The sequence below is a fragment of the Diprion similis genome, chromosome 13 (genome assembly GCF_021155765.1).
Source record: "Diprion similis isolate iyDipSimi1 chromosome 13, iyDipSimi1.1, whole genome shotgun sequence".
In the NCBI taxonomy this organism is placed as follows: Eukaryota; Metazoa; Arthropoda; class Insecta; order Hymenoptera; family Diprionidae; genus Diprion; species Diprion similis.
The window spans coordinates 11084937-11111267 of NC_060117.1; the positions used below are offsets into that span (position 1 = coordinate 11084937).

General features: G+C 38.2%; 1 protein-coding gene across 1 annotated transcript in view; it reads left to right on the top strand.

Moving 5' to 3' along the window:
• The window catches only part of LOC124413872 (dynein axonemal heavy chain 2), a 468252-nt gene that overhangs the window by 107318 nt on the left and 334603 nt on the right, over window positions 1-26331 (top strand). The window contains exons 13-16 of the mRNA XM_046894658.1: window positions 2370-2507; window positions 4048-4218; window positions 24918-25209; window positions 25325-25416. Of these exons, the coding sequence (XP_046750614.1) occupies window positions 2370-2507; window positions 4048-4218; window positions 24918-25209; window positions 25325-25416 (693 nt within the window). The remainder of the gene's footprint in view (window positions 1-2369; window positions 2508-4047; window positions 4219-24917; window positions 25210-25324; window positions 25417-26331) is intronic.

Below are 26331 nucleotides of genomic sequence, written 5' to 3' on the forward strand. Positions count from 1 at the left end.
GCTTGGTAACGTGTTGGCCATTTCCTTGGAGAACGCTACTTTTAACCATTGCTGTAGGTGTGGCTATTCTCTTGGTAAAAACTTGCTCTTCAACCTTGGCAATGCAAAGGTAATTCAAATGGCAAAGACTTGCTCTAACCTGTGCTTTTGCTTTGGCTATTACCTTGGTGAACATTTGCTCTTTAACCTTGGCAATAGTAAAGTTATTCTCAAGTGGCAAAAACTTGATCCAACTCATGCTTATGCTTTTTGAGTGAGATTGTGTATTACAGTGTTACATCCGACGAAAGTGTAAGCAGGAGATCCAGGTATGTTCTCGATAAAGATGAATAATAAAAGTCGTATACTAAATTACGATAAAGATTCGAGAGATAGTTCATCTAGTGTCGATTTCGTATGCTCACGAAAAAATGAAACGCTCGTCGCCCAAAAAACATCCGAGTGTGATTTACTTTTATTCGGATCAATCCTCGTGAGTAGAAAAAGATTTGACAAAAATGCGAACCACGTGCCAAGTACATAAATGTACATTAATCGGTGTACAATTACCAATTAATGTACAATAATACAAGCGGGGCAACAAGACGTAATAGAAAAATTTGCGTTTGAACTTTGTTTAAATCTCGGCATATGGAATTTCTGTTACAGTCATGTGACGAAAGTCGCTATAAAATTTCATACATAACTAAAAACAAAAAAAAATAATGAGTGAAATCGAAACCTCAGCATAACTTTAGAAAAGTGACGAACATTCGCACGCAAAAGTTTGGCGTAACAGGTTGAAGCGTGCGATTGGTAATTCGAGTGGCCGTACGTCCCGGATTCGAATCCATTACCAAAAGTTCAGCGGCGTATTTCTAGGAATTGCATTCTTCCGAATAGTGAAGCTATGGAAGGCTAATAGTAATAGATTAAACACTGATATTCATACAAATGTTATAGATGAAAAAAAATTACCATCTTATATCGATAACTTTGCTTTCTTTTTACAACACTTTGTAACACGAACCATCTGAATTGTGCAGCTGAAGCTAAAGGTGATGAAGCAATTCGGGCGAATGAGTGCCTATTCATCTTTCTGCTATGGACGAGATATAGCGACGTATAATCGTATAGTTGGGCGCCAAGTAGGAAATTTTCTGGTTGTCTTCTTACCTAGGCCACATAACCGGCCTAGCTTGCGGTTTGATCGGCACCAGCTCGTAGTATCCGATTGAGGCTTCCGGCAACGAAGATTAGCAATTTCTCTATGGGAGGGAAGGATGCGGAGGGATATACACAGATTGTAGATTAATCATGCCTTGTTTTTATTCCTTCGAAATAGCTTTCTCCCACACTCACACACTTGCATCTCACTTCTCTATTCCCTTTTTCACACAACGGTTTCGCTCTGTACGTCTTGGGTTGAGTCAGACACACGTTTAGGCTGCGTTTCGCCGTGTCACGAGCGTAGCCCCGCTGTCAGCTTCTCGGCTACGCAAGTCCTTCGTCATGGCGATGTGGCGCGCAAATTCGACTGGACAAAGCTCAAATGTATAAGATGAATTCCATAAAAGGGCGATTCAATTTTGCCTCGCTACACCTTGTTAAACCACTGGTGAAAGCCTTTTGTATACCTTGGTACAACCCTTTCTTAACTATTGGAAAAAGCCTTTCATATGCGTTGGCACAACCCTTTTTAAACCATTGGTAATACACTTTCTTTACACTTGGTACCTACCTTGGACAACTCTTGGAAAACCATTCACAGTTTTGTTTCAATTTGCAAGCGTTTTGAAGCAAAGCTTTTCCAAGCGTTATTACAAGCTTATTGCATGGAAAAATTTTTGCTAGGGTTGTTAATCATGAGAAGAATATTCGAGTATGATCACGAAGTTCTTACAAATTCAATTACATCTAAAGTCAATTTCGTCGGTAACGCATCTAGTTATCGGAGAACTAATCAGTAGGGTTTGGAGAGTGTGCTTCTGGGTCAGAACTTACAAGACTATTCATCAAATGAAAGATAAATAGCTTTTTGAGATCAAACGAACTAACAGTACTTAAACGACGCAAATCATTGTCTCTTATCCTTAAAGTGAGGTATGAAAACAGTGAACAATTCAAGAATTCCGACATCGAATTGCTGCGTGAAAATTATTAGAATGTCTCATATCCTACTATTTTAAATATTTTTGAGCAGGATTGCAGTTTCTAGACGCTACTTAATTGACCTAAATTTTTCGCAGACTCATATTCTACTATTTTAAGTATTTTTGAGCAGGATTGCAGTTTATAGACGTTACTTAATTGACCTGAACTTTGCGCAATATTTTTATACTTTTTGTTGGTTTCATTCTGCAATATTTATGTGTCTTGTATGGTTATAGGTATTTACTCTGTACACCTTAGCTCAACAACAACTCAGCAAACAATTCCACTATGATTTTGGTCTGCGAGGAATAGTGACGTTAACTCGCTATGCTGGAAAAAAAAGAAGATTGTATCCAAATCTCCCAGATGAAGAGGTTTGTATTACTGCATACATAAGACTTATAAAATATAAAAATACAATTTGACAGCATGTTATCGTAAAAAGTCCATTGCCTTAGCAACAGTACGTTGTAAAGCACCTACCATCTCAATGTTTACTATTTGGAATATACTATGCTTTGTAACGTGAAGCGTTTTCTTAGATAAGATACTTTAGATCATTCCGAGGGTAGAAGGTCCAGTTACCCTACGGTGCGGATACTGATATGAATAATAAGATAATTATCGATAAATATATTGTTGTTAGGCACCAGACTCGGTAGCGTCAGATATTAGATAATTATGAAAGAGAAAAGAAGAAAAAGATCAAGTCCTATGATGGTTTTGCACAGCTAACTCAGTATAGACAAGATAATGGCAGAGGAGAGGGGTCGTACCCAATTGATGAAACACAAGAAAATAAGTGAAGCGGTAATAGTATCAAGTGTATCGACAAATTGCAGATATTAAAGTACAATCAAGCTAGAATTTGAGATACAATCACACACTTTAAGAAATTTAAATAACGACAGAGCAAAAGGTATGAGTGAGAGTTTACAACTTAAGGGAGGACTTTACTGAAACTGAAAACTCTTACACTTTTCCTCAAATTGAAATTGCGTTTTGATTCTTTGGAAGTAATCGAAAAGGCTGAGAAAATAGGTAGTTGAACTCGAAGATCCGTTGAAAATTGGAAAAGTTACACCGTAGAATATAGTACAGAAATAACCTTGTTGAAGTTTGGATCGTTCTTCGAACGGTTTTTTAGAAATGGGATTTTCGAACTAGCCTGACATGATTATACACTGACAGGTAAAGGAAAAGTTTATGATATTACGAACGACCCTCAAAACAACCAGAAGGGCAGCAAACTACCCTAAACAGCCAAATCTTATGTATTCGATCGCGCAAGTGAACCAAGTAAATGTGCCACCTAATACTGATAGGAAGTGTATGTGGGAACACTACAAACTATTTCTGGAAGTATGATCTTTCACAATTTGACCCCTAAGAATATTCTCCGTTATTTTCTAGCGGTCACATGTGAATCCCCGCGGGGGGTGAGCGTTATAGTGCAGTCAAATTTAAGCCGTTACTACATTTAATATTGTGTTTGATTCCGAGGATTCTTGCTGATGTTTCCTTTTCAAAATTAGTAGAATCCCATATTTAATGTTTAAAGTCGAAAACCCCGGCTTTCAATTACTGTCCTGATGTAAGAAAGTTTTATATGATGAAATTCTTAAGTATAAGCATTATTGAGTGCAAAACCAGCGTGAGGAATTATATTGACGCACAGTTCTTGATATACTTCAATTATACTGTCAGCCATTAATTTATCATTTTTCCTAAAATGGTAAATTTGGCTGCTTGCTCGTCTTCCAATAAACGGGTCCATCTTGTCCCATGAAGCAATTTACTCCCTCTTTTCCGTAAATGTTTTGACTGATGATAGAAAAAAATTGTATGGTACAATCCTGCTTTTATATTTGTGATTGTGTTTCAAAACCTGATACTGGACCGTTTGCTTTACAGGTTATCATTTTGGCTATGAAAGATATGAATATTGCGAAACTGACCACAGATGATCTACCACTCTTCATCGGAATTACCTCAGATCTATTCCCTGGTGTTGAAGTTCCAAGTGTAGATTATGAAAAATTAATAAGTGATATTACTGCCCAGATACTGCAATTGAAACTACAGGTACATTTTTTAATTAGATATCTACATGACCGTACATTTTCATGTATTGTGAACTGCCGGTCAAAAAATCGTTGTTTATTTTTTGGCGTGACTTTGATTTCTAGTTGAGCCATCAATATACTGTGAATCCAAAAGAAATTGGTGATGATGAGTAAGGGCTAGACCTTGTCATCACCATTTTTTCCCGGATTTACAATATATGCAGGGCTTGAATAGAAATGAAACTCGCGCAAGTAGGAGCGCTAGGTGGCCAAGGACCTGCAAAACAAGATTTTTGTCGCGTTCTGATCAAAACACAAGTCTTTTACGGTAGCAATAGTTCCAAGCAGTCATTCACGCAGTGGAAAAAAATTCGAATTCGTAATAGAAGCATCGCGAGTTCAAGTGCCTGTGCGGGAATTTTTTTCCTTGGCTTTCAGTTGTCACGACACTTATGCCATAAATGAATCAAAATAATGCATAATGTATTGTATTTACGTATATTTTTACAAAAGCGATCGGGCGTCTTTCTTTCAAGAGGTACTGTGACGAGGTTTTTCGCCGCTCTTGTTCACCCGGAGAAGTTCCCAAGAGTCAACCTTGCGCACAATTATTCGGCAACCCGCGATGCAGTCTGAAACTTGCAAAAAAAACTATCGCGAAATTTTGTTGGGCGCCTGGCGTGATAAAAACGCCTCGAATCTTTACCTTCGCAATTCCTCGGCTATCCTTCTCTATGCCAGGTAGCTCACTACCGCGGAGAGGGGATGGGTCATTTTGCGGAGAGGAAGAACGGACACTCGACACGATACAAAATGTAACAAAATAAAATAAAATAATATATATTAAAAAGTCGAAGCGATACAAAACAAAAAGAAAAAGAAACAGATACTCAATTCGCCTTCCGCGATTCCACAAACAAAATAGATAGAAAATAAAATCTTAAATAGGCCTTAAATCTACGTGCGCTAATCGCATTCCTCATCTTAACGAGATTAACAAAACAAAAGTATCAAAATATAGCAAATCGACAAAGACACGAACCCGCTACTCGCGATCGTCCTCCACTTAATTATAAATTACTGCGCTATTCGCCAAACCAAGACAGAATTATTGCGCTAATCGCAAAAACCTACTCTACATTCAACTCGACAATAATTCTTAACTTAACGATCTTAAATCAAAGCGATTAATTGTGACGCATCCGAAACTTAACTATTTTCCAAAATAAATCAAACAAAAACTAGAAATCATAATACAGCTAAACGGAGCGATCACACTTAGCGATACGCGACCTACACGAGAGGTGACACTTTCCAAACACGCGAACGCGACTCGACCCAGTGCAGCGGAATTTGGCTGCACGCGATTATCATACTAATGACTCTACCCGAAATAGATAATAAACAAAATTGACTCGACACGCTATCGCAAAAAAAAAACATCAAGCTACGGCCACCAAACCAGGAAATCGGCAAACGAATTTCGAGTATTGTTTAACGCAATTCAACATGGCCAACCGTTACCCAGTGCGCCGACCTAAACCGTTCTCAAAATTTGTCCGCAAAGAAGTGATAGCGCTTACCGCAATGAATCCAGACCAGAAAATCTCCGTCACTATAATTGGACAACAGTCCCGTCTTTCGCGAATCCCAAAAATTTAATACCACTTGCTCAACTCTCTCAATAACCCAAAAAAACTATCTTTACAAAATTTTCGTAGCCTTCGCTAGATTCAACACCAGGACGCAAGTGTCTTGCTCCGTCACGCGGAGCCAAAATCCAAACATCGGCGTTATCGTTTCCGAAATTTGACGTATCTTATTGGGTATCGAATTACGCGACTCTTAAATTCTAGCTTATCGCTACCGTCGGTTTCTGCTGTCGCGGCTCGCAGATTGGTCGTTGGACTCTCCGATGTTCAGTCCTCGTCAGTGGCGTAGAGGCCAATGCAACAAACTACAGCTTCAATTTCAGCGATTTCCAGTAATTTTCAGCTAATTCCTTTAGTGAAAGACTTCTCAATGATCGTGTTTAATCTTGCAAATGGTCATTTATATTTGAAAAATCGATTCATCCATGCGTACGTCAAATCGACTCCGCTTCAATCAAAGCTCCATATCCATATCAAGAATCCCTAATCAAGAAGAAATGCACTTATTGTTCAAGATACCCTAAGTTTGAATAAAAATGTTCTCTAAAAACCTAATGAAATAAGATCTTTGCGTCACTAACAGATTTTAGTATCGACTCATTATTTTTATGTACTCCGTAATGGCCTTCAGGCATTTCTTGACAGAAGAATGGTGTTTAGTTTACTTGTATAACAAAAGGACGAATTCGAGGAGGATTGTAAAGTTGGGGTTTGAATAACAACACTATGATATGAACTATAATATGTTCGGGCGTAAAAACCCCCACGGTATAGGGGGAAAACCCAAGCAAGCTAGATAGTGATAGAAAATTTATTAGACACGAATGGCATCAGAAATAATTGCATAACAGTAGGGGCTACAAGATGTCAACCTCAATTTTCAACTCAATTAATGCGTAGTTCTAATTCGGGAATTGCAGTGAGATGAACAGCACTCACTTGGCTGAATTGCGGATTAGTTTTTAGTTGTAGCAAATCTTGACGGTCCGTGTAACAGCGTATATTATTTGAAAAGTACGAATTAATCGAAGGATGGAAGAATCGTGAAGTGAATTTTGACGAAAGTGACACTTTGGACATGCTACGGATATTATTAGTGAATTTTATCAGAGACCAAGGTGAAACGAGTGTCACGCATGTGGTTCCAGAAATCACGGTGTCTCTAAATAGGGAAATAAGAGAGCGCGTGTCGAACAACTGAAGTGGAGACATATCCGATTGAGACGTGTCTACAGATAAACAAACGGAAACAGACAGCGATTCCGATATGAGCTCAGACAAAATTCACCTAGAATCCCGCCTCGGAGAAGATAATTCGTAGACGTTTATCAAGCGGTTTGATATTTGTTTCGTGGCCACGGTCACGGACCATGAGAATGGTATCGTATTAACAGAATTCGATAAAGACACAATCAAATTAATTACAAACCTAGGTGCTCCAACTAAGGCTATCAAGAAATCTTGCGAAGATACGAAAAAATCTTGAATGATCATCCGAATCAGAAACCATTGGAGGTGCAGGAGGGATGCGATTTTAACCAGGCAAGGCATTATAATTTAAAAATATCACAGTTGGTCTCGTATTGTAAGTTCACTGGTCTGAATACCGTCCTTAGAGACCAATTTTTTTGAGGCATTGAAGATCAAGAGATCAGAGTGGAGGTGTTCAAAAAGTCTTCGTTAACGTATGATGATGCATCCGAAGAAGCTGGATCAAAGAAATCAACACTTAAAGTGCAACAGACTGTTCAAATGATTTGAATGAACAAGTCGAAGAAGAAGGTATTTACAAAATAGATTCACTGAAGCGAGGATATTCTAAAAGGCAAGTTGAACCTGATTAACAAAAACAGGGACCTGGTGGTTCAAATTAAAAACCGAAGAAGCTTCAGGAACAATCTGGCAGAGACGATTTCATCTGCTAATGCTGTGGTAAGCCAAACCACCGGGCATCAGTTGGTAAACTTCGATTCAGCTCTTGTAATTACTGTAAGAAAAAAGGGCATTTGGAGCAAACGTGCCTGGCAAAATGAAAATCTTCAGTGGCTAAATACATGAAGCAGGACGAGAGTACGAGTTCAGAAGAAAAATAAGGTGATAGCAGGCTTTATAAAATGTTTCATTTTCATTGAATTATATGATATGAACTTAAAGCATATCGTATCAATTAAGCAACCGGACGGACCTTAGGGAATTTGAAAGATACATTGATGCTGAACCTCTACAGGGTGTCCCAGACTAAAGTGCAAAAATTGATAGGGGTTGTAGAGGGGTTCGAACTGAGTGAATTAACCCAAAGAACATGTGGTCTTCGGAGTCGCGTTCGCGAGATACGACCGGTCAAAAAAGTCTCGCTAAACGCCGGCATTTAGGCAACCAAGCACACATACCGCCGGCAAAATTCAATGTCAGGAGTGTTTCTGTTTGAAACTCGTGAATTTGAACGCGTTATGTTTCGCGTTGATAGTTAAGTGCGCATCAACAAGACCGCTAACCGCTGCCTGATGTGCATTCGGTTCCTTACATGTCGGCGCTTATCAGGTCTTTTTTGACCGGTCGTATCTCTCAAACGCGACTTCGGGGACCACATGTTCTTTGGTTTAATTTACTCAGTTCGACCTTCTCTACAACCCCTATCAATTTTTGCACTTTAGTCTGGGACACCCTGTATACTGAAAATTATCTGTAAACGGAAAAAACGTAAATTTTGAAGTTGACTCTGACAGTTATGCTACAGTAATTTCGGAAAATACTAAAAATATTTGACTTAGATCAAAGGATGTCAGTAAAGTTAGCCCCTTATTGCATGCGTCGGATGGTCAAGTAATGAAAAAGGGGCATCATAGAAATTGAATGTTTCGAGAAATAATATCATCCAGAAATGAGATTGCCTTTTAATCCCCGGTTTAGGTAGGGAGGCAATTGGTTGTAGGGAGATAATGGTAAAAAGCACTCGGGTTATGGCCATGAAAAGTAGAAAAATGGAAAGATAGATTGCATAAATTAGATTTTGAGATGATGCCACTCGGCAGTGATGAAAAACACATTTTGAGCCCAGTCCCAACTAAAAAATTACCGGCATGCGCGTAATGTCGGTAACAAATGTCACCAAAATGAGATTTCGGTGTACTTCGTAATCGAAAACCAGATCAGCTGCCATTTCGTCATTTCACGATCAAATCTCATGGAACTGGACTCAAAATGTGTGTTTCATCACCCCCGAGTGGCATCATACCGGATAGTTCGATTCATTTAGTGCAACTGTCAAAATTCGGCCAATTTCTGTCGGTGGTATTCAATCTGTAGAGAAGAGTTGTCGTTAGGAGGTTGTGAGTCTTTTGCACTTCGAAGATTGAATTAAACGTTTGATTTTATCGAATTTGCACAAGACTTTAGGCCAGTCACAGTCAAAAACGGGTTGACGTCCACGCACCTTGCGACTTGACAGACAAAAGACGTGGCGTCTTGAGCCTGACGGTCCAAGAGCCCATGGTTGTGACTTTGTGTATCAACGCGCGCGTTAATTAACCAATGAAGTGTAAGATGGACATAAAGCTGGATTTCTGGGTCAGCTTTTTCTGCTGCAGCGCAACCTGGGTAATCAAATGGTTCTCAGCCTCGTCATTTACATAGTTAAAATATTGACAAAAAATATCTTAATGTAATTTTCACACATACATTCGTAGCGTATACTAATTACTGTATTTTAATTTGATTCGTTGATGTAAGCAATTTATTCTCATTATTGAAATATGAAAAATACATCTCACTAAAAGAGAGATTTTTAGGTTGAGCTAATTGGTACTGACTCAGTGTTTCTTCGCTCAGTTCTTGGTACCAGCTACTCTAATGCTTCATTAAACCTAATGCTAGGGACTGTATGTGACTTTTTATAGGAGGGGTGGAAATATTTGCTAAACGGATATGAGATTCAGTACCATTCATTACGCTGTCTAACATTGAAATAATTCCCAAGCACTCTTGAGTGGACTAAGGGCATATCATTTGGTTACAATTTAATTTTTAAAAGATTTCGAAAAAGGTACGGCGAGGCGATACGTCAGGGCGTAAAATATGCAATTCCATTGCATATTCTTTTAATATAATTGCGGATTCTCGCATATTTGGCCACGAATTCGGTAGATCATTCTGCATGAAAAAGCCATGAACATGTGGAATTTTCTTATCGTCAACACATCTGTGTAAATCAACGTCAGTGAAAGCTCGGTGTGGTAGCTTTGTTAGTTTTCGTCCAGTGGTAAATATAGACTCAGGTATTATTCCTCGCCCAGTGCAACCGCCCCCATTGTTACATTGTGCCGTTTAGTTTCACTCAACTCAAGTTTGTTAGGGCTAGACCGCTTTAGTTACACTCGTGGTACTACCTGCTAGAGCTTCAGTAGCGCTTAGACCAGCCAGAATGGGAATAAGGAAGGGTAGAATGCCGCCAATTTGATCAGGTACAGGTATAACGCAAGGCACACAAACATTCTTCCGTACCTTAACGCGCAGCTGCACGGGCATCTGCCAACGCTGACTCGATAGGTTTATGGTCCAGTCACACGGAGGCCTTTGCGGCCCCGATGATGGATGTCAAATTCATTGTTCTCTTAAGCTATTCAGTATTCTCACCCGTTGTGGATTTCTTCTACGACTTCGCACCCACTCCAAGTTTAAACAGGTTCCTCGCTTACTCCATTCCGAGTTAAGATTTAGCTTTCGAGGCGATAGTAACTCCCCAAGCTACAGTTTTTTAACCACACTACAGCTTTTTCGTCCTTGGCGAACATATGATTCCACGCCTTCTCAGCGAGCATTATGTCAGCCAGATTTCTTGCTGCGATATCTTGATTCTTTGCCTATACAATGTCGTGATCTTCACATTCAACGTCCAGCGGGTTGATATCCGGAAACGACAAACCAACTTCTTGCCCAATGTCGTACTGGGTTCAAGGTATTTATACCCAGGCATGCGCAATTCAACCGGAGGGTGATTAATGACTTTGTTTAGCAAACCACTGCCGCGTCTCTTGCGTGTGCACGTCTTCATACCGAACAGCAACTAACGAGAGTTTTACCAAAGGATGAATTTTATATGTGGTCATTTGAGTTCTCGGGTGTCGTGTCAATAGAGCATCCTGAGATTTAAAGATCAGACAGTCAAACTGCTTGTCGCGAATTTCGGCAAAATGGTTTGGCGCGGAAAATTACTATCAAATACCGTGAGAGCAACTTTTTGCGGCCCCTTGAATTATAGTAGAACTAATGCTCTTCTATCACTCCTCATACACGGTAACAAATTGAGATTCAAAAATGTCTACGTTCAGTTGAAATACCTCATTTGGCCAAAGTATCGATTTTGCAAAAGTGACTAGAACCCATGCACGGTGTGGGTTATTTCCCGTGTAGCAAAAACGAGGAGGTTGTAAGGCCGGAAGATGCGCACTTCAACTCTGTTAGCATTTCCGATGATGTGTCGTACGAGAATCAAGATAATATCAGAGCTTACTTCAGTATGAGCAGGCATTGCGACGTCGATAGCTTTTATTCCCGTTGAACGTATGCGCGCATTCCAAAACACCTGGTGCGTGACAATGCAAACTTATTGATGCTATTTCGGCAGGATGAAATACATCTAAAGCATATCTATAACGATAACGTGAACACCGACATGACGTATGAACGATTTATAGAATTATGCTCGGCATGCTGAAATGATGGTGAATATAGTTTTTGCCATAATTGACAAGGATAGTAAAATCAATGAGGGAAGATACAGCAAGCGATTAGGCTGCTTTATAAGAATAAACTACCGTTAACTTGCACAGTTCAATTGCGATAATCAACTCGCCAACATAGAGAGCACCGAGATTTGAAAAACGCCAAAAAATTGAACGTATAGGAAGTTTATTGCACAGCACGTCGGCTCACCAATATACTTAGAGAAAGGCTCACCGGACTATAAGATTGCGCTAAAGAAGAAGCAAGAAGTAAATCACGTCTACTGGGATGATTCAAAAATTTTAGATCGTCTCCAACTACTCATGGCGTCGCAGGCTGCAGGCAATAACAGCTATTGCAACGAAATATTTGTCATCATTGAAGAGTTGCGAGAAGCTCGAATCATTTACTAGCAGTAGATCAATAAAATCACCGTTCGTTCAGTGACCACCTAGCGATGAGCATAAACATATTTGGGCGACAGTTGGAGCGTGGTAGGTGTAAGAAATTTATTCGTGGACCTCAATCTGGCAATCAGTATGTTCTGGACGGTGAACAATTGTGTAACATGGCCGATCCACGGCAAATCAACGATGCTGTTTCCCTAAAAGTTCACAGTAGTACGTTATGAGGTATGGCTAACTAGATTTTAGAAACTTTTTGATGAAATTTTGTTGCGTTCAGACATCAAAATAACGAGGACCTAAGACAGCTGCGTATAAATACTAAAGTGATATATCCGAAATATTATTATTCAAATTGCAGCACTTGAAAAAACTAGCAAGAAATCAAATATCGATTAAAAATCAAAAGCGTTTAGAAGAAGATTTAAAAAATGGGACAGCAAAGAGCAAGAAATAATAAAGACGACAATAACAGCTGAACAATAAGATGTGATTGCTGCCATGAAATCTCTACTGACATCACCGTATTAGACCAGTCGAAATAGATATGAGACCTATTCAAAAATGTCACCACTGCGGAGATTTTTTTGTAGATTTTTTTAGACCTACAAGAATATGCCCTCAAATTTACCTCAACATCCTAGTTGCACTTTAGCAATTGGGAAACATTAAAAATTATAAATTTCATTTTTTCAAGTTATCTCATTTAACATATGTTTCATCGAAAATTGTTTCCCAAAAAAGTTGTGCATTACAAAATCATCTATAAGATAGGTGCCATGCAAAAATGATCTAACATTGTTAGTTGAGCAGTTGATTGCAATTGAAATTTCTTTTTCTTATTTTAGTTTTTGCATCCGTTATCGGTCATTTATCAACATATCTTATCAAAAGTTATTCATTGTGTCGAGAAAATCCTTCCCAAGAGATACATGCAATTTTTATTGATCTACGTCATGCATTTAAGCAACAATCTGCGTTCTACGAAAATCATGTAAATTCTCGGTAAAAAACATTTTCATTTTTGATGAAGAAAATACAGTTTTTTGACGATTTAAAAATTTTGTTTACAAACAAATAGAAATAACTCCTCAAAATATATAGATATTTGAATTATCTGCCAAGTTTCTGCGTTTACTTAAGGGGGGGGGGGGGGGGGGGGGGGGGTAAGGGTTTACACTTTCGAAAAATCGAATTTTTTTTTTGTCTTATCTTATTGTTCAAATTTTCAAGTATATATTCTCAAAATTTTGAGTCGATCTGAGCAAAACTCTTGAAGGGGGGGGGGGAGGGTTTTAGCGTAAAAAAAAACACTTTTTTGGGAAATTTTTTTTGAAAGTATGGATTGAAACCTTTTGTACATTATTAAGCATACTTTTAACAATATTCTGTAATTTTTTCATGCAGAAATATTGCAAAACAAGCCGCTGAAAGAGCTTTATTTCTTCACTTTCTTAGCTCAATAAACTTGAAAAACGCGTTTTTCTCATAACTACTTTTTCAAAGTCCGTGTTCACTGTCATTTACAAACTACTTGACCGATTCATTTCAAACTTGGTACACATTTTCTACATATGAAATACCTCCCCCCAACGTTTAGTTATAAAAATTTTCTTAACATTAAGGGGGTTTCCCACCCACAAAATGGCGGAATTTTTCGTGGAAAATAGCAGTTTACACTTTAGATGGCCACCAAAAATTTTTAAATGAAAAAAAACTAATCGTAGAACGTTGGGGGGAGGATTTGATAATACTTTGACCAAATTTTAATGGTTTTTGAATTCAGATAATTTCCGACCGAGATATCGTGAACACCGCAAATGGTTTTTTTTTTTAAGACGTTCTGTGGCAAGCTCTGTCACCGGCTTGTTTTGCAATATTTCTGCATGAAAAAATCACAGAATCTTGTTAAAAGTATGCTTGATAACGTACAAACAGTTTCAATAAATCTGCTCAATCCACACTTTCAAAAAAAATTCACAAAAAAAGTGTTTTTTTTTTCGCTGAAACCCTTACCCCCCCCCCCCCCCCCCTTTTGACGAGCAATTTCAAAAAAAAAACATCGCAATATCTCAATTAGAACCAGAGATATCGATGTTTAAACGTTCTCGCGATTTACCATTGTTATAATCACGATTTTTGTAAGATTCAAATTCGTGAGCCTTCTCTACACTTTTGGGCATGAAATTCAATATAATATCAACCCCTTAGAGCGCTCGTCCCATTGCGGGTAATAATTAATTCCGATCACCCGCGCGCGGATCAGCGAACAGCGTTGGCAATCGTGCCGGGCGACGCGGTGTAGGTACCGTGTCTCGCCTCGCAGCTCCCCTCAAGCAGCTCCATTAAAAAATTGAATAATTATATTCCTTAGAAGTAGTAAAAAAAAAAAATGATTGTAACGTATCAATAAATAACGATAAACGATTGGCATCACAATGTTATATAGATATGCTATGTATAAGGTACGCATAGCCTAGCCGGTTTGGAACATTTTCTTGTGATAGTTGAAGGAGTTTCCAGCTTGGGTGGCCTTGGTATTAAAATGCCTCTCCCTCATCCGTGTCGAAGTAATATGGCGATTAGGGGGTCGCATGGTATCTCTAGCTACTCTAACCACCAGTATTTTTTTGCGTCTTGTCTGTGCTTATCTTTTACATCTCTTATTGGGAGCGCTGTGTTGAATCTTATAAGCCTATTGTCTGGGTCGATACAGTTTGCATTACGTGAAAAGTAAACCCTTTTATCATGGTTGCCCCGCATAATATGGTATATATATCGGTATGTTATTAGTGTCCTAAGTATATCCTCCTCTGTCGAAGTAGGTGAAGACTTCTGGTGGGATAATCCTGTGCATCGTGATTTTCGGAATTACAGCGGGTTCGATATTGTTGGTCCCCAAATTAAGCTGTAGTCCGTGATGTTAGCTGCGTTTGCGAAATGGTCACGCATTAGGCATAGAATGAAACAGTCAATTCGGTGTATTCCTGCCTCCTCGTATATGTTTTCATTACTAATAAATCTAACATAAAGCGATGAAGCGAACCTCACCCAGACAGGATCTAAGACATTTCCTTTCGAAAACTCTTATACTTTCCATTATACCCGCGCTTATGTTATATCATATCGGGGCCCCATATGTTATGATGGGTCGAATTAATAGAAGGGAGCCAAGTACTTCGATTTTGGGGTTCAGGTGTCAAAGGCCTTTTGAAGGTCATAAAGCAGGCTGCTACGCACTCTTTATTATTCAACGTCCAGCAGATGTCAGATGTGAATTTGTTTATTGCGTGTGTTGTTGCGTGTTTGTGCCTGAATCCGAATTGGAATTCAAGTATGATGTTGTTTCTTTGCTCACTGCGGTTAGAGTTTTGTTTATTACGACTTCAAAGATCTCACTCGCGTTAGGGAGGAGGCTAATTGGTCTATAGCTAGAAGGGTTCGAATTCGGTTTATCCTTTTTAAGCAATGCTATTACTTTAGCTGTGTAACAATTTACAAATGGTGATAAATTTAAAAGAGAAATAAATAATAAAAAGACAAGTATACGTAGTGGATAAAAATTTTTATTACCATCATTCATTTATTTATAAAAACATATTTAAAAAAAAAAGAGTTTACAATACAAAAATGCAAGGGTCCCTACTCGTCGCAAGTCCACTGACCGGACTTGTTAGTCTAATGAAGAACAAATAGACGGCACAAAAATGTATAAATTAAAATGTAGAACACAAAAATAAATAATATAAAATCGGACAATAGTCGTCGAAAGATAAATAAATATAAAACGATAAAACGGAAATAAATAGATAAAATTGGATAAAACTGAAGGTAGAGCGATTACGTGGGTTGCTGAGTTATGGGTGATAAAATGTGATTTAATTATTCCTTTCTATACAAAATTTCGTTGTCAATGGGGGCTATCGATTATTACCTGATCAGGATTTATGAAATATCACTTTCCGAACGTTTATCACTCCCGCGCCGACTCTAACCTTCGACGATCGTAGGCCTACTAACTACTTCGCTGTTCCGTTCTATCCTTCCATATAAGTCTGTTTACTATTTGAAATATAATACATCATCACAGCTGTTTTCCAGTATTCCGGGAAGTACGTGTTATTGAGAGCGTTATTGAATATAACACAGTAATACGTAATTAACTTCTGAGGCAGATGTTTCATCACTATATTCGGTATGTTGTCAAATCCCGCCGATTTTTTGTTGTTTAAAGATCTAAATACTTTCGTAAGTTCTGGCTGTGAAGTAAACAGGTCTACATATGCGCCGCTATCGGGGTGTAGTGCAGAGTTTGTTTCCGAGAATATGACTATCGTTTTTCCTTCCTAACGGTCATAGAGTATTTCGCTTTTCAGTTCATTAATTTTATCAGCTACAATTCGGGCGAGGTGTTCTTTGCCAATGTTCCTATTCTGGGTGTTCGTAGACGCGAAGTGCAGCCCGCTTACATCTAATTTGTCCGTCTGGTCTGTGATTATGTAGTTACCGTTTGCGTCCTTAGGTGTCAAGTTGTGGTTCATACCGGCTTCTATTGTTAATTGCTGTTTAATCTGGGGGATTTCTCGTCAATTTTTTGCCTAGTTGCTCTAAGAAGATCTTTTAGAATGTTGAGCCTGACCAAATTATCTCTTGGATTGTTTTTATGTGATTTGTTAATCCAACTCTGTATTGTAAAGGTTACTGTTGTTTGGTATGCCAAAGTTGGTGGCATTATTGAGGAAATTAGTAAACGTATTCCAATTTGTCTTTGCAAAGTTGTATCTGGTGGTGTTGATTTTTTGCTCCAGTGTTAAAGGTAAGATTGGCGGGAAGATTGTCTCCCTTAGTGTATTATGGTTGCTATCGGGCAAGGAATTCAGTTTTAAGGTTGTCTGTTATGTTATCGAGGGTGAGCCTTTGGTCAGCTATGCATATGTCAAGGAACGAGTTCCCCCTGGGATAGGAAGCTAACACAGAACAATATAACCTCCCTCTTAGGTCGATCCCGTTTGCTAGAAACCATTTATACAGCTTGCTATTGTGCTATTGCACCAAGATGTATGTTTTCCGTTCAGGTCACCTGCCAGATCATAATAGTTGCCGGGTGTTCTAAGTTTAGTTCTCTAAGGAGATTTGGTAATTCCGGTATAAATTCTATCTTGTGGGTACCCGCTGCACATACCATGATTATGAATAAATTGTTCATGTTGTTGATTTTTAGCTTTATTACTGTAGCTTCTAGGCATTTGAATCCTGTTAGGCATGCTGGGTTCATTTAGTGGAATTTTATTCTATCCCTAATCAGGATCGCGGTGCCCCCTCCCTGCTGCGAGCGCAGTCTATCGTTTCTAATACAGATGTAGTTTGCTATGTTAATCTTATGCTTCTGATTCAGTTGGGTTTCGCCTAATAATACAAAATCAAGTGCGTAGTCTTCTTTGTATTGCAATAATTGAGTTTATATTGGCAGTTATGATGTTGAGCTTTTTGTACAACTGTCGGTTCTCTACGGTTTCACTCATTATCGTCCTTGAATAATTTGTTGAGAAGAGCGAAAAGGGTTTAAGTATGTTTTTAGCGTTCTCTTTCCCCGCTTTTTGTATTATACTTAGTTGGATATTCAATTGAGGGATCTCTGGGTTGATTTGGTTTTGAGTCGGTGTGACTTTGGGGTAATTCCGATTTGGGTTTACGCTTGTGTTGTAATCCATGTTTATGTTTGCATTTATGTTACTATTGGGTATCTGTGTGCGTCCAGGGTTGGTGTTGGCTGTTACTGTGCTATATTATACTATTGGTCTAACAAGGTTATCTGTTTTTCCTATTTTTGTTTTTTTCTTCCTGTCAGTTGAAGGCCATTCATTAATTACGTAAGGATGATTTTGACGATTTTTGACCCCCCCTGCCCCCATGTAAGTATACATAAGATTTCTCGAACCCCCCCTCCCCTTTCTTACGTAAGATTCTATCTCTTTCTTCTAAATAATAAAATGTTAGGAAAGGATCAGTTCCACTAAAACTTACAGTTCAACGTGAATAAAATTTTTGTATTATTTAACAAATAATAAATTATAATTTAAACTATATTCTTCTACTGCTATAAGATTTAGATGAAAACTATATTATTATTAGACCACTATTTAGTCTTTGGAATACCAATATTAGAATTAAAAGTGATTTTTCAAATAATTTTATAGTGAGCAAATATAAATCAGTAAAACTACTAATGCATAATACTTTGCATAGAATAATAATCGACTAGTTTCAAATTAGTCTAAAAATAGAAATTATATAGTGAAAGTTAATTCAAACCATTAATCTTCGTCCGGACTGAATGGATTATTCAGCCATGTTGTCCAATCGGAGACAATTGGTAGCTCATCAGATGCAGTGGTAGATGGAATTTCGTTACGGATGTCCACTAGCACCTCATCTTCCTCTAGCCACTCTTCATCTTCGGCACCAGTAGGAGAATGTATTGTACACAGTACATATTTTTCACGCTTCGCAATCATTGCTGCGATGCGCTGAGAACGTCTACAATTGATGTTAACAGACTCTTTCATAGAAGATTGTTGTTGGCGAGAATGAACAGCACGACAGTGACTGTCTGCAGCTACAATTGATGCAAAGTACATGTACAGCTTACACGTCTGTGATAAAATAAAATTCGATTAAAATGTATTTGAGTCAAATATTAGAATTTAAGGCGTAAATTAATTCGTAATTCGGTAACCGTATATGAAATACACACTTTGCACATTCTGCGCCCAGGCTCGACATCTCCCTGCACTGAAGGACAAGCAAAATCGTATGGTAGGACTTTACAAGTCGTCGGAATTGGTAGTTCAACTGCGATAGTTTGAAAAAGTGATAAGAAATGAGCGCCCTGTACGTTTTTCAACGCTTTTAATATCCGCAGCTTTCCCATATGCGGATCTTGAACGAGTTGCAGTGGTGGTGGCAGAAATCCATTGTTGAGAATTTTTTTTAAATCACTGCGTTGTTCTCTACAGCAATCAGGAGCGTCGCATTTTACAATCTGTGAATGATGTAAAATAAATAATAAAATTCATAAAATGTTTTTAATCAAAATAATAAGCAGTTTTCAAATTTTCTTCAACCTGCAAACAATATTGTGATTCTCTGACGTGTTTGGAGTACCAGACTGCATCAACAGGCTTGGGTACTACTGCTTCAGCGTATGGACCCTCGTAACGTGCAATTACAGGAAAAGAATCTATTACTCATTCTGACCAGAGATCCGCTAAAGTTTCCCCAGCAGCCCTAAAATTCTTCAGCTCAAGTTCAGGGTCAAAAGTTTTCCTTTGAGTATCTAGATGTGTTCCGTACTTATTACGAGGCAGAACAACCCCCGTTAAATGTTTGCTTAATGGTGCCATTCTACGCTCAACACGATTGAAAGCCCTACGCCCTGGAGCATTCGTTGCAACAAATATAGCATCCGAATTAAAGTTTTGGAAATGTTGGATGGCAAAAGCGATGTTTTTAGGATACCCTTCAAGAAAACACCCAGTAAAGTTTTGTTTATTGAAGCTACTTTTATGTGTGTATAAAAATTTTGTCTTTAAACTTACCTTGGATTTTCATCTGGATCTCGGTCTATGGTAACAATCATAACAGGTTTAACATCATTTCCGTCAGTTTTTAGAATCTCTGAAAAGTTAGGCTCATTCAGTAGAGTATGAATATCATAAGCATGAGTTGCTGCTGTAGACTGAGCATGTTTCCCACTTCGGATTGCAATAAATGTCGCACCACTATAAGTAACATTATGGGGATTACCCATACCGTTTGGTTTGATACAAATTCCGGCGTAGACTGATGGTATAAGCTTATGTCTTTCTCCAATAATAAACTCGTGGTCAGGAAGCTGGACTCTATAATCGACATGCATGACAAGAGACTGTTGCTCTTTGGCAGCAGTAATTCCAATAGGTACCCGTGCCTTGTCATCTTGGGATAAAAAGACACATTGCTTCGGTCCTAGCATTGATGCAAGTGATTCTAAATTTCTCAAAGTGGCAGTGCAAAACTTTCCATCGGGATGTTGTTTGTGTAAATCATTCGATGGCTTAGATAGTTTAACTGGCGCCGTCACTACATGACGCGATCCTTGTCCAGTTCGAGAATTTTTGGGGATTAGTCTGGTGTAAAGAGAACTCCTCGGAATAATGAAGCCTATTTCTTGCACTTTGGACTGCAACTCATCTAATGTTTTACAGCATTTAATTTCATCTGTCTGACGGCGTTCGTGAGCTGCGCTTCCATAAATCGCTGCTGCTTTGATGGCATCACGCAAACCTTCCTGACTTTCCTCTAAACGAAGACGTCCAGCCTCTGACCTCAAGCCAATATCAGAAATAGAAGTAGAAATTGTTTTGAGTTTCTCTTTCAATTTTCGCCGATACTTAGCTTGATACTCGGCATTTTTTTCTTTGTTTTTAAGTACTTGTTTCTGCTTTAAAAGCTCTTTACGAGTTTTCTTCAAGTCACTTTCGATATCTAGATCTAACTGTATATCTCTTGCTAATAGAGCAGATGATAATCGACCCTGTAATGCATTAATTTTTCGTCGCGAAGCTTCCTGCGCCGGGGTCACGTACTCGCGTTTTAATACATTTATAGGCTGAGGATCATCTATATCTACCGAGTTTTCAATTTCTCGATTTTTCTCGAAATTCTCTACTGGTACAGTCATGACATCTAGACCCAGAAGATCCCGCAGGAGTTTCAGTAAGAACGTATTGTGCATCACTACTAGTATTCTTAGCTGAAGTAGACGCCTAAAAAAATTAAAATCATTACCAATAAACATCAACTTAAATTTACTTCAAGTTATGAATTTTCAGTCTTTTGAGGGACTTGGATTTTTCACACAGTTTCATACATATGTTTGTATAAAATATTTGTGAGAAGAAAAGAACCTGCATTGAGAAAACAAACGCTGTTGCGCGCGCTCAGTAGGCAGGCAGCTCGCAACCTGTCACGACGTGTCGGCGGGGGGTAGTGAGGAGTAAAAGAGAGTGGCGCTAAAATCGCCATGTTTAATAGCTTGGCAGGTACGTGGGACTTTTGAATTTATAAAACAATGTTAGTTTACTTAAAAATAAAAGAAATGTTTTTTATTTTCCAAATAATAAAAATCCGATTGATACACAGAAAAATGTAGTATAAATTTTTCTATAATGTTCAAGAATGGATAACAATAAAAACATTTAAAATTTTAATAAGTTATTTTTTTGTTAAAAAAAAACCATAATAATTTTTCAAATAGAATTCAAATTACATTGTACACTATAAAATGAAGAAAACTATTCGTAATCCAAATTGGGATTAGATTCTTAATATTGAATTTTGATTCACAAAGTATTACGTAAGATTGAGTTTAACCCCCCTGCCCCCTACATAAGGACATGTAGAGATTTTCTTACCCCCCCCCCCCCCCCCCCCCGCCGTACCCTTACGTAATTCATGAATGGCCCCTAAAGTGCACGGTTCATCCGTTACGATGCACAGAAGGTAACTACTAAACTTACTTTGCAGATGTTATCTTCTTTTTAGTTTATTTCTTTCTTATAATTCATAGTCTTTTTTCATTTACACTTTGTTACTTATTGTGCTATTCTGAACAGGTTCAATTATAGTTTTTCATTCTGAGGAAGGCCCTCACTTTAGACCGAAACGTTAACAAAGAATGTTTTGTCCTACGACCTTCATTTATAAGAACCTACCCTTATTCATAATACAATCCTGCCAGGGCTAGTCTTAGGCGTGTTTTACGGAGAAATGACCCTAACATATGTCGCATAAAATCAATTAGCTATAATGATTGGATAATTGTTTGTTCCCCAATCGTGACAGATCTTCAATCCAAGCAAGGTGAAATCTCGGTGTGAATTCGCAGGTCAAACCATGTTCGAGACAATCTTTACTTTCAATCATTAGAGGATGAATCCTGTCATCGTTTGCGCTCAACAAATTTTTACTCAAATTGCAATATGATGCTTTTCTCTGATTTTCCATGGTCTGAAAAAGTTTAAGATTCTATTCTGTATACATTGATTTGCAAATTCCTTAATTTCTCGAATGTTGCCGCATCATGCAGAATAGCGGGAAATTTGATACCTGTGAAGTCCAACTCTGAAATATACCGTAACACCGAAGATCTCCGTTAGTCATGATTTTTTCTTATAATTACATACGTTACACGCATTTCTTATAATTTTTCTCACAATCCTCGGTACATCCTTGTGAGATTTATTGCCAGCATTCCGTGGTATTACGTGATGATTGCGTGTTAACTAGGGGTTAGTAGCTCTATATTCGAGTGGTAGGCTAGCCAAATCACCTCGCGGCTTAAAGAAGATGTACTCCAAGCCCGGCCCGTTTATGTGGATGACTGCAACTTCCTTGGGTACAACCTTCTTGCCATGACCTATGAAACATTGCACGTCTGAGATCATCGCCATGTTGCAGAAGGATGTTGCTTTTGATTTTCCTCAAATATTTCCAGAAGACTGACTATTCAGCCTTCTGCATACCTGCTTCTGTCCTCTCGAGGATAAACTTCGCAGAAGTGGAGGATATGGCTTGGATTATTTACGGTACATAGCTGCACGAAAATTTGAACTTGTTGAATTTCCCACCATAGTTTTTCAAATGCAGGCGATTTTTCCTAGCCATGTTGAAACCCTACCAATGCTCGTTCGTAAGAAGACGTTATATTCTACATCGATCGTTGCCACAACACATACCCCGAATTTCGTTTCGATTAGTCTTAGCCCGGTCACGACATGCACCGCGCCAATTTCGAGTTCCGATATATTCTTGGTCCGCAGATTTTCCAAGTATCTGACGTGATTGAAATCTCCCAGATCTATTGCGTTTTCGGTGAAAGTTTATTTTCACGCAAGTGCGAGCAGTTTACAACAACAAGACGATGTGAATAGAGTGATTATCGAAACAAGCTAACCTTTTATGTACCGTCCATTCCTGCTACAATTTTCCATCAAACAAGGCTTAACATGTATTTCGTGAGGAAATTTTTCCGGACTGATTTGTTAATAACGACATCCGGCATGATGAGGAAAGAGTCTTTATGAATACTCTCCGATTCCACGCTGTTTTGAATTCAACCGTCACTTTGAAACGTTATAAATCCCCCACCACACAATGAAATAGTAGCCATTTTGCGATGGACACTGGAAACAAAACAGGCCTGACCGATAGAACAGTCACTAATTAATGAATAGTCTTTCGTCGGTAAGATTTTCACCCACCCGATACCGGGAAAAAAATCAAAATGTTTGCTCGTCTGACAGCCCAAAATCTCGTTGTTGGGCTTTCTGTCGGTAAAATCGACCGGCAATACCGGCACACCATCCATGGCATCGCTCTTGTCGGTAACACTTTTACCGTTGAGGCTTACCCTTCACAGGTAACACCGACTGTCAGTAAGGCAGAAATTTTTACCCCTTACGGGGTAACTCATCGACTGTGGTAAGTGTCGGTGGTAGGGACCTTGGGCTGGAACTCTTCAGTATGAGCTACTAGCGTATACTTTTCTGACTGTATGTGTCATTATACATCTGTGGTCTAGCCAGTACATTCTGAAAACAACAAAAGTTTTCGACTCAACTGACGAATTTGTAGATGTTTTTAATATCACAACTAGTATATTCCGGCTATCCATCCTCCGATTATATTGACGTAAAGCTTGAATGAAAGCTCTTCAAACATAAGTTTTGATTAAGGTGGTCAAATGTCGTAGGGAATCATAAATGGAGGAGCATATGTGATAATGTTGTTGCTTCAAACGCTTCTGCTATAAAGAGAGGGCAAATCTTTGGTTCTTGGAATAGATTTGGCCTGAGGTGCGATCGCATCTCTTGATTCGTTGACGATATCAAACGGTACAACCTATTCAATATAAGAAATACCTTACTCTGCGAGGAAGTGGTAAAAATATCAGAATAAGTGACTGACTACAGATGCCTGAACTTTGTTATATTCCCATGCAGGCTCGTACTTCGGCTATCAAACGAGGCTCGTGGGAGTTGTGCAGGTGACGCTGATTATATCGCGTCAAAGAAATTAATAAAAATCGATGTCATGATTTAAAAAGGCTTGAAAGATTTCATTCATCAACTCATTGATAACTCTCCAAGTTATTATAACACCATCACTTCAATTGACCACCTCATGTAGAAGATTTCAATAGCTCATGCGCCGTGTTGAGTGACTTGGCTTCCCTGCATTGCAAACAACAATATTTGCTCCTGTACAATCTGGCCAGTCAGTATAGAATCCAATTATCTCACAAATGCGCATTCTGTTACTCAGTTTGCTAACTTCTAGAATTTCCGCTCCGTATAACAACCTACCAAGAGATTCGTCGAGTAGTAAACTCTCATCCAAGTGTACTTCTGTTAGCTAGTTATTATTCCGGCAATGAGATGCTTCTGGCTATATTAAAATGAGGTCAATAGAATACATACCATTCACAATAACAACAAATACCATTCTTACCATAAAAATATGAACTGCAAGAATAAGAATTTATCATTACGTTCTGGCAGCACATTTTATTAATCACTGCACTTTGAAATAATTCGTAAAATTTCATTTGCGAAATTCTCAAAATACATGTTCAACTATCTCAGGTGTTCTATGTATATTTCACTACATATAATCATCACTCGTAGTTGCTTTATGAATATTTCTATACTTTTATTCGTAAATCATTCTCTTTAAATCTCAGCTCGCGACGAATTCACATTTTCGTCGCAGTTCAATCGATAGCCATGGATAAAAAAAAAACTGAACTCTGTCATTTCATCCTTAGATAACAATGTTCTAGTAACAATCCCATCTTAAAATTTTTGCATAGGTTTTTATCTCTGATATCTATATTCTAGGTCATTCCAATTACAATTACAAAAGTTATTGAACTTTACGAAACAAAAAATTCTCGACATTCCACCATGATCGTCGGACAATCGAATACAGCCAAGTCAGTGACATGGAAGCTGCTAAAGAACACTTTGTCACAAATGAAAAAAGATGGGAAGTCTGGTGCCAATCTTGTGTTTGAGTATCCAATCAACCCAAAAGCTTCAAGTCTTGGTGAGTTGTACGGAGAATACAACCTGTTGACTGGTGAATGGTCTGACGGTGTGATATCTTCGATCATGCGGAAGACATGTGCAGGTAAATATCTCAATTTTTTAGAGAAATTGGACTAATAAGTGTAAAAGTTTTTATCAAACTAAGATCAGCAAATGATCCTCATTTCCAATACCTAAATATTTTACCTTTTTAACAGAGGATACTCCAGATGAGAAATGGATACTTTTTGATGGTCCTGTTGATGCTGTTTGGATCGAAAATATGAATAGTGTGATGGATGATAACAAGGTACTTACTTCCAGCTTTGTTGAAATTTTAAATGATATTATGATAGTCGTTTCTTTTTATCAATAATCTCATTTATGATGATACACAAATGAGTTAAGATGGCTATATGTTGCGACCCGTCAATCGATGCTCGCCTACTGGGGAGTCGTGTCAGCAGCAAAGATGAGGACAAATGAGGCTTTCGATACGTCACAAAAAAAAGGAATTCTTAAATCTGTTAATTAGGCTGAAAAGTAGTAATTCGCCGAAATAAACAAAAAGGAAATTTAGTTGGGCGCCAGGTACAATGTACCACGATAATCTAAAACAGAAGGAAGGTAGAAGGGAAAAGGGAACTCAGTAGCTTAGTATTTGGCGGAGGGGAGTGGCCGAATGTTGAACGTACAACACACTTTTCTTATTAGTCTAGTCAACAAGTGCTTTTTAGGTCAAAACTTTTTCTCTCTCTCCTAAAAATATTGTTGAGGTGTCATTCTATTCGGAATCGCACGTAGAAAGTTTTTGAAAAAATTCAAGGGCCGCTCGCAACAATTGCAAAAGTTATAAACAATTAACTGAAAAAAAGGGGGGTTTGGTTTTTTTATTATTTCTCAAAAACTATTCAAGATATTTTAAATCTGAAAAAAGATTCAAAAAGAAGATGAAATTTCCTAAAAAAAAGTCCGGACTCCCGGAACTGTAGGACCAATATTTATAATTTTCCCAGATAGATGAAAATAGAGCCGAAAACAGGTGCTCTGGCCTGCGTAAGCCGCGCCTACTTCGGACACTTTATTAATAAAAATTATTTTAACATATTAAATATAGAATTTAAGAAATGAAAAAATTCAGAGGCTTACTGGATAGATAAATGAACAATAATCCGCCTGAAAAAAATTTTTATCTCAATTTTTCAATTAGTTATGCATTAGTTAA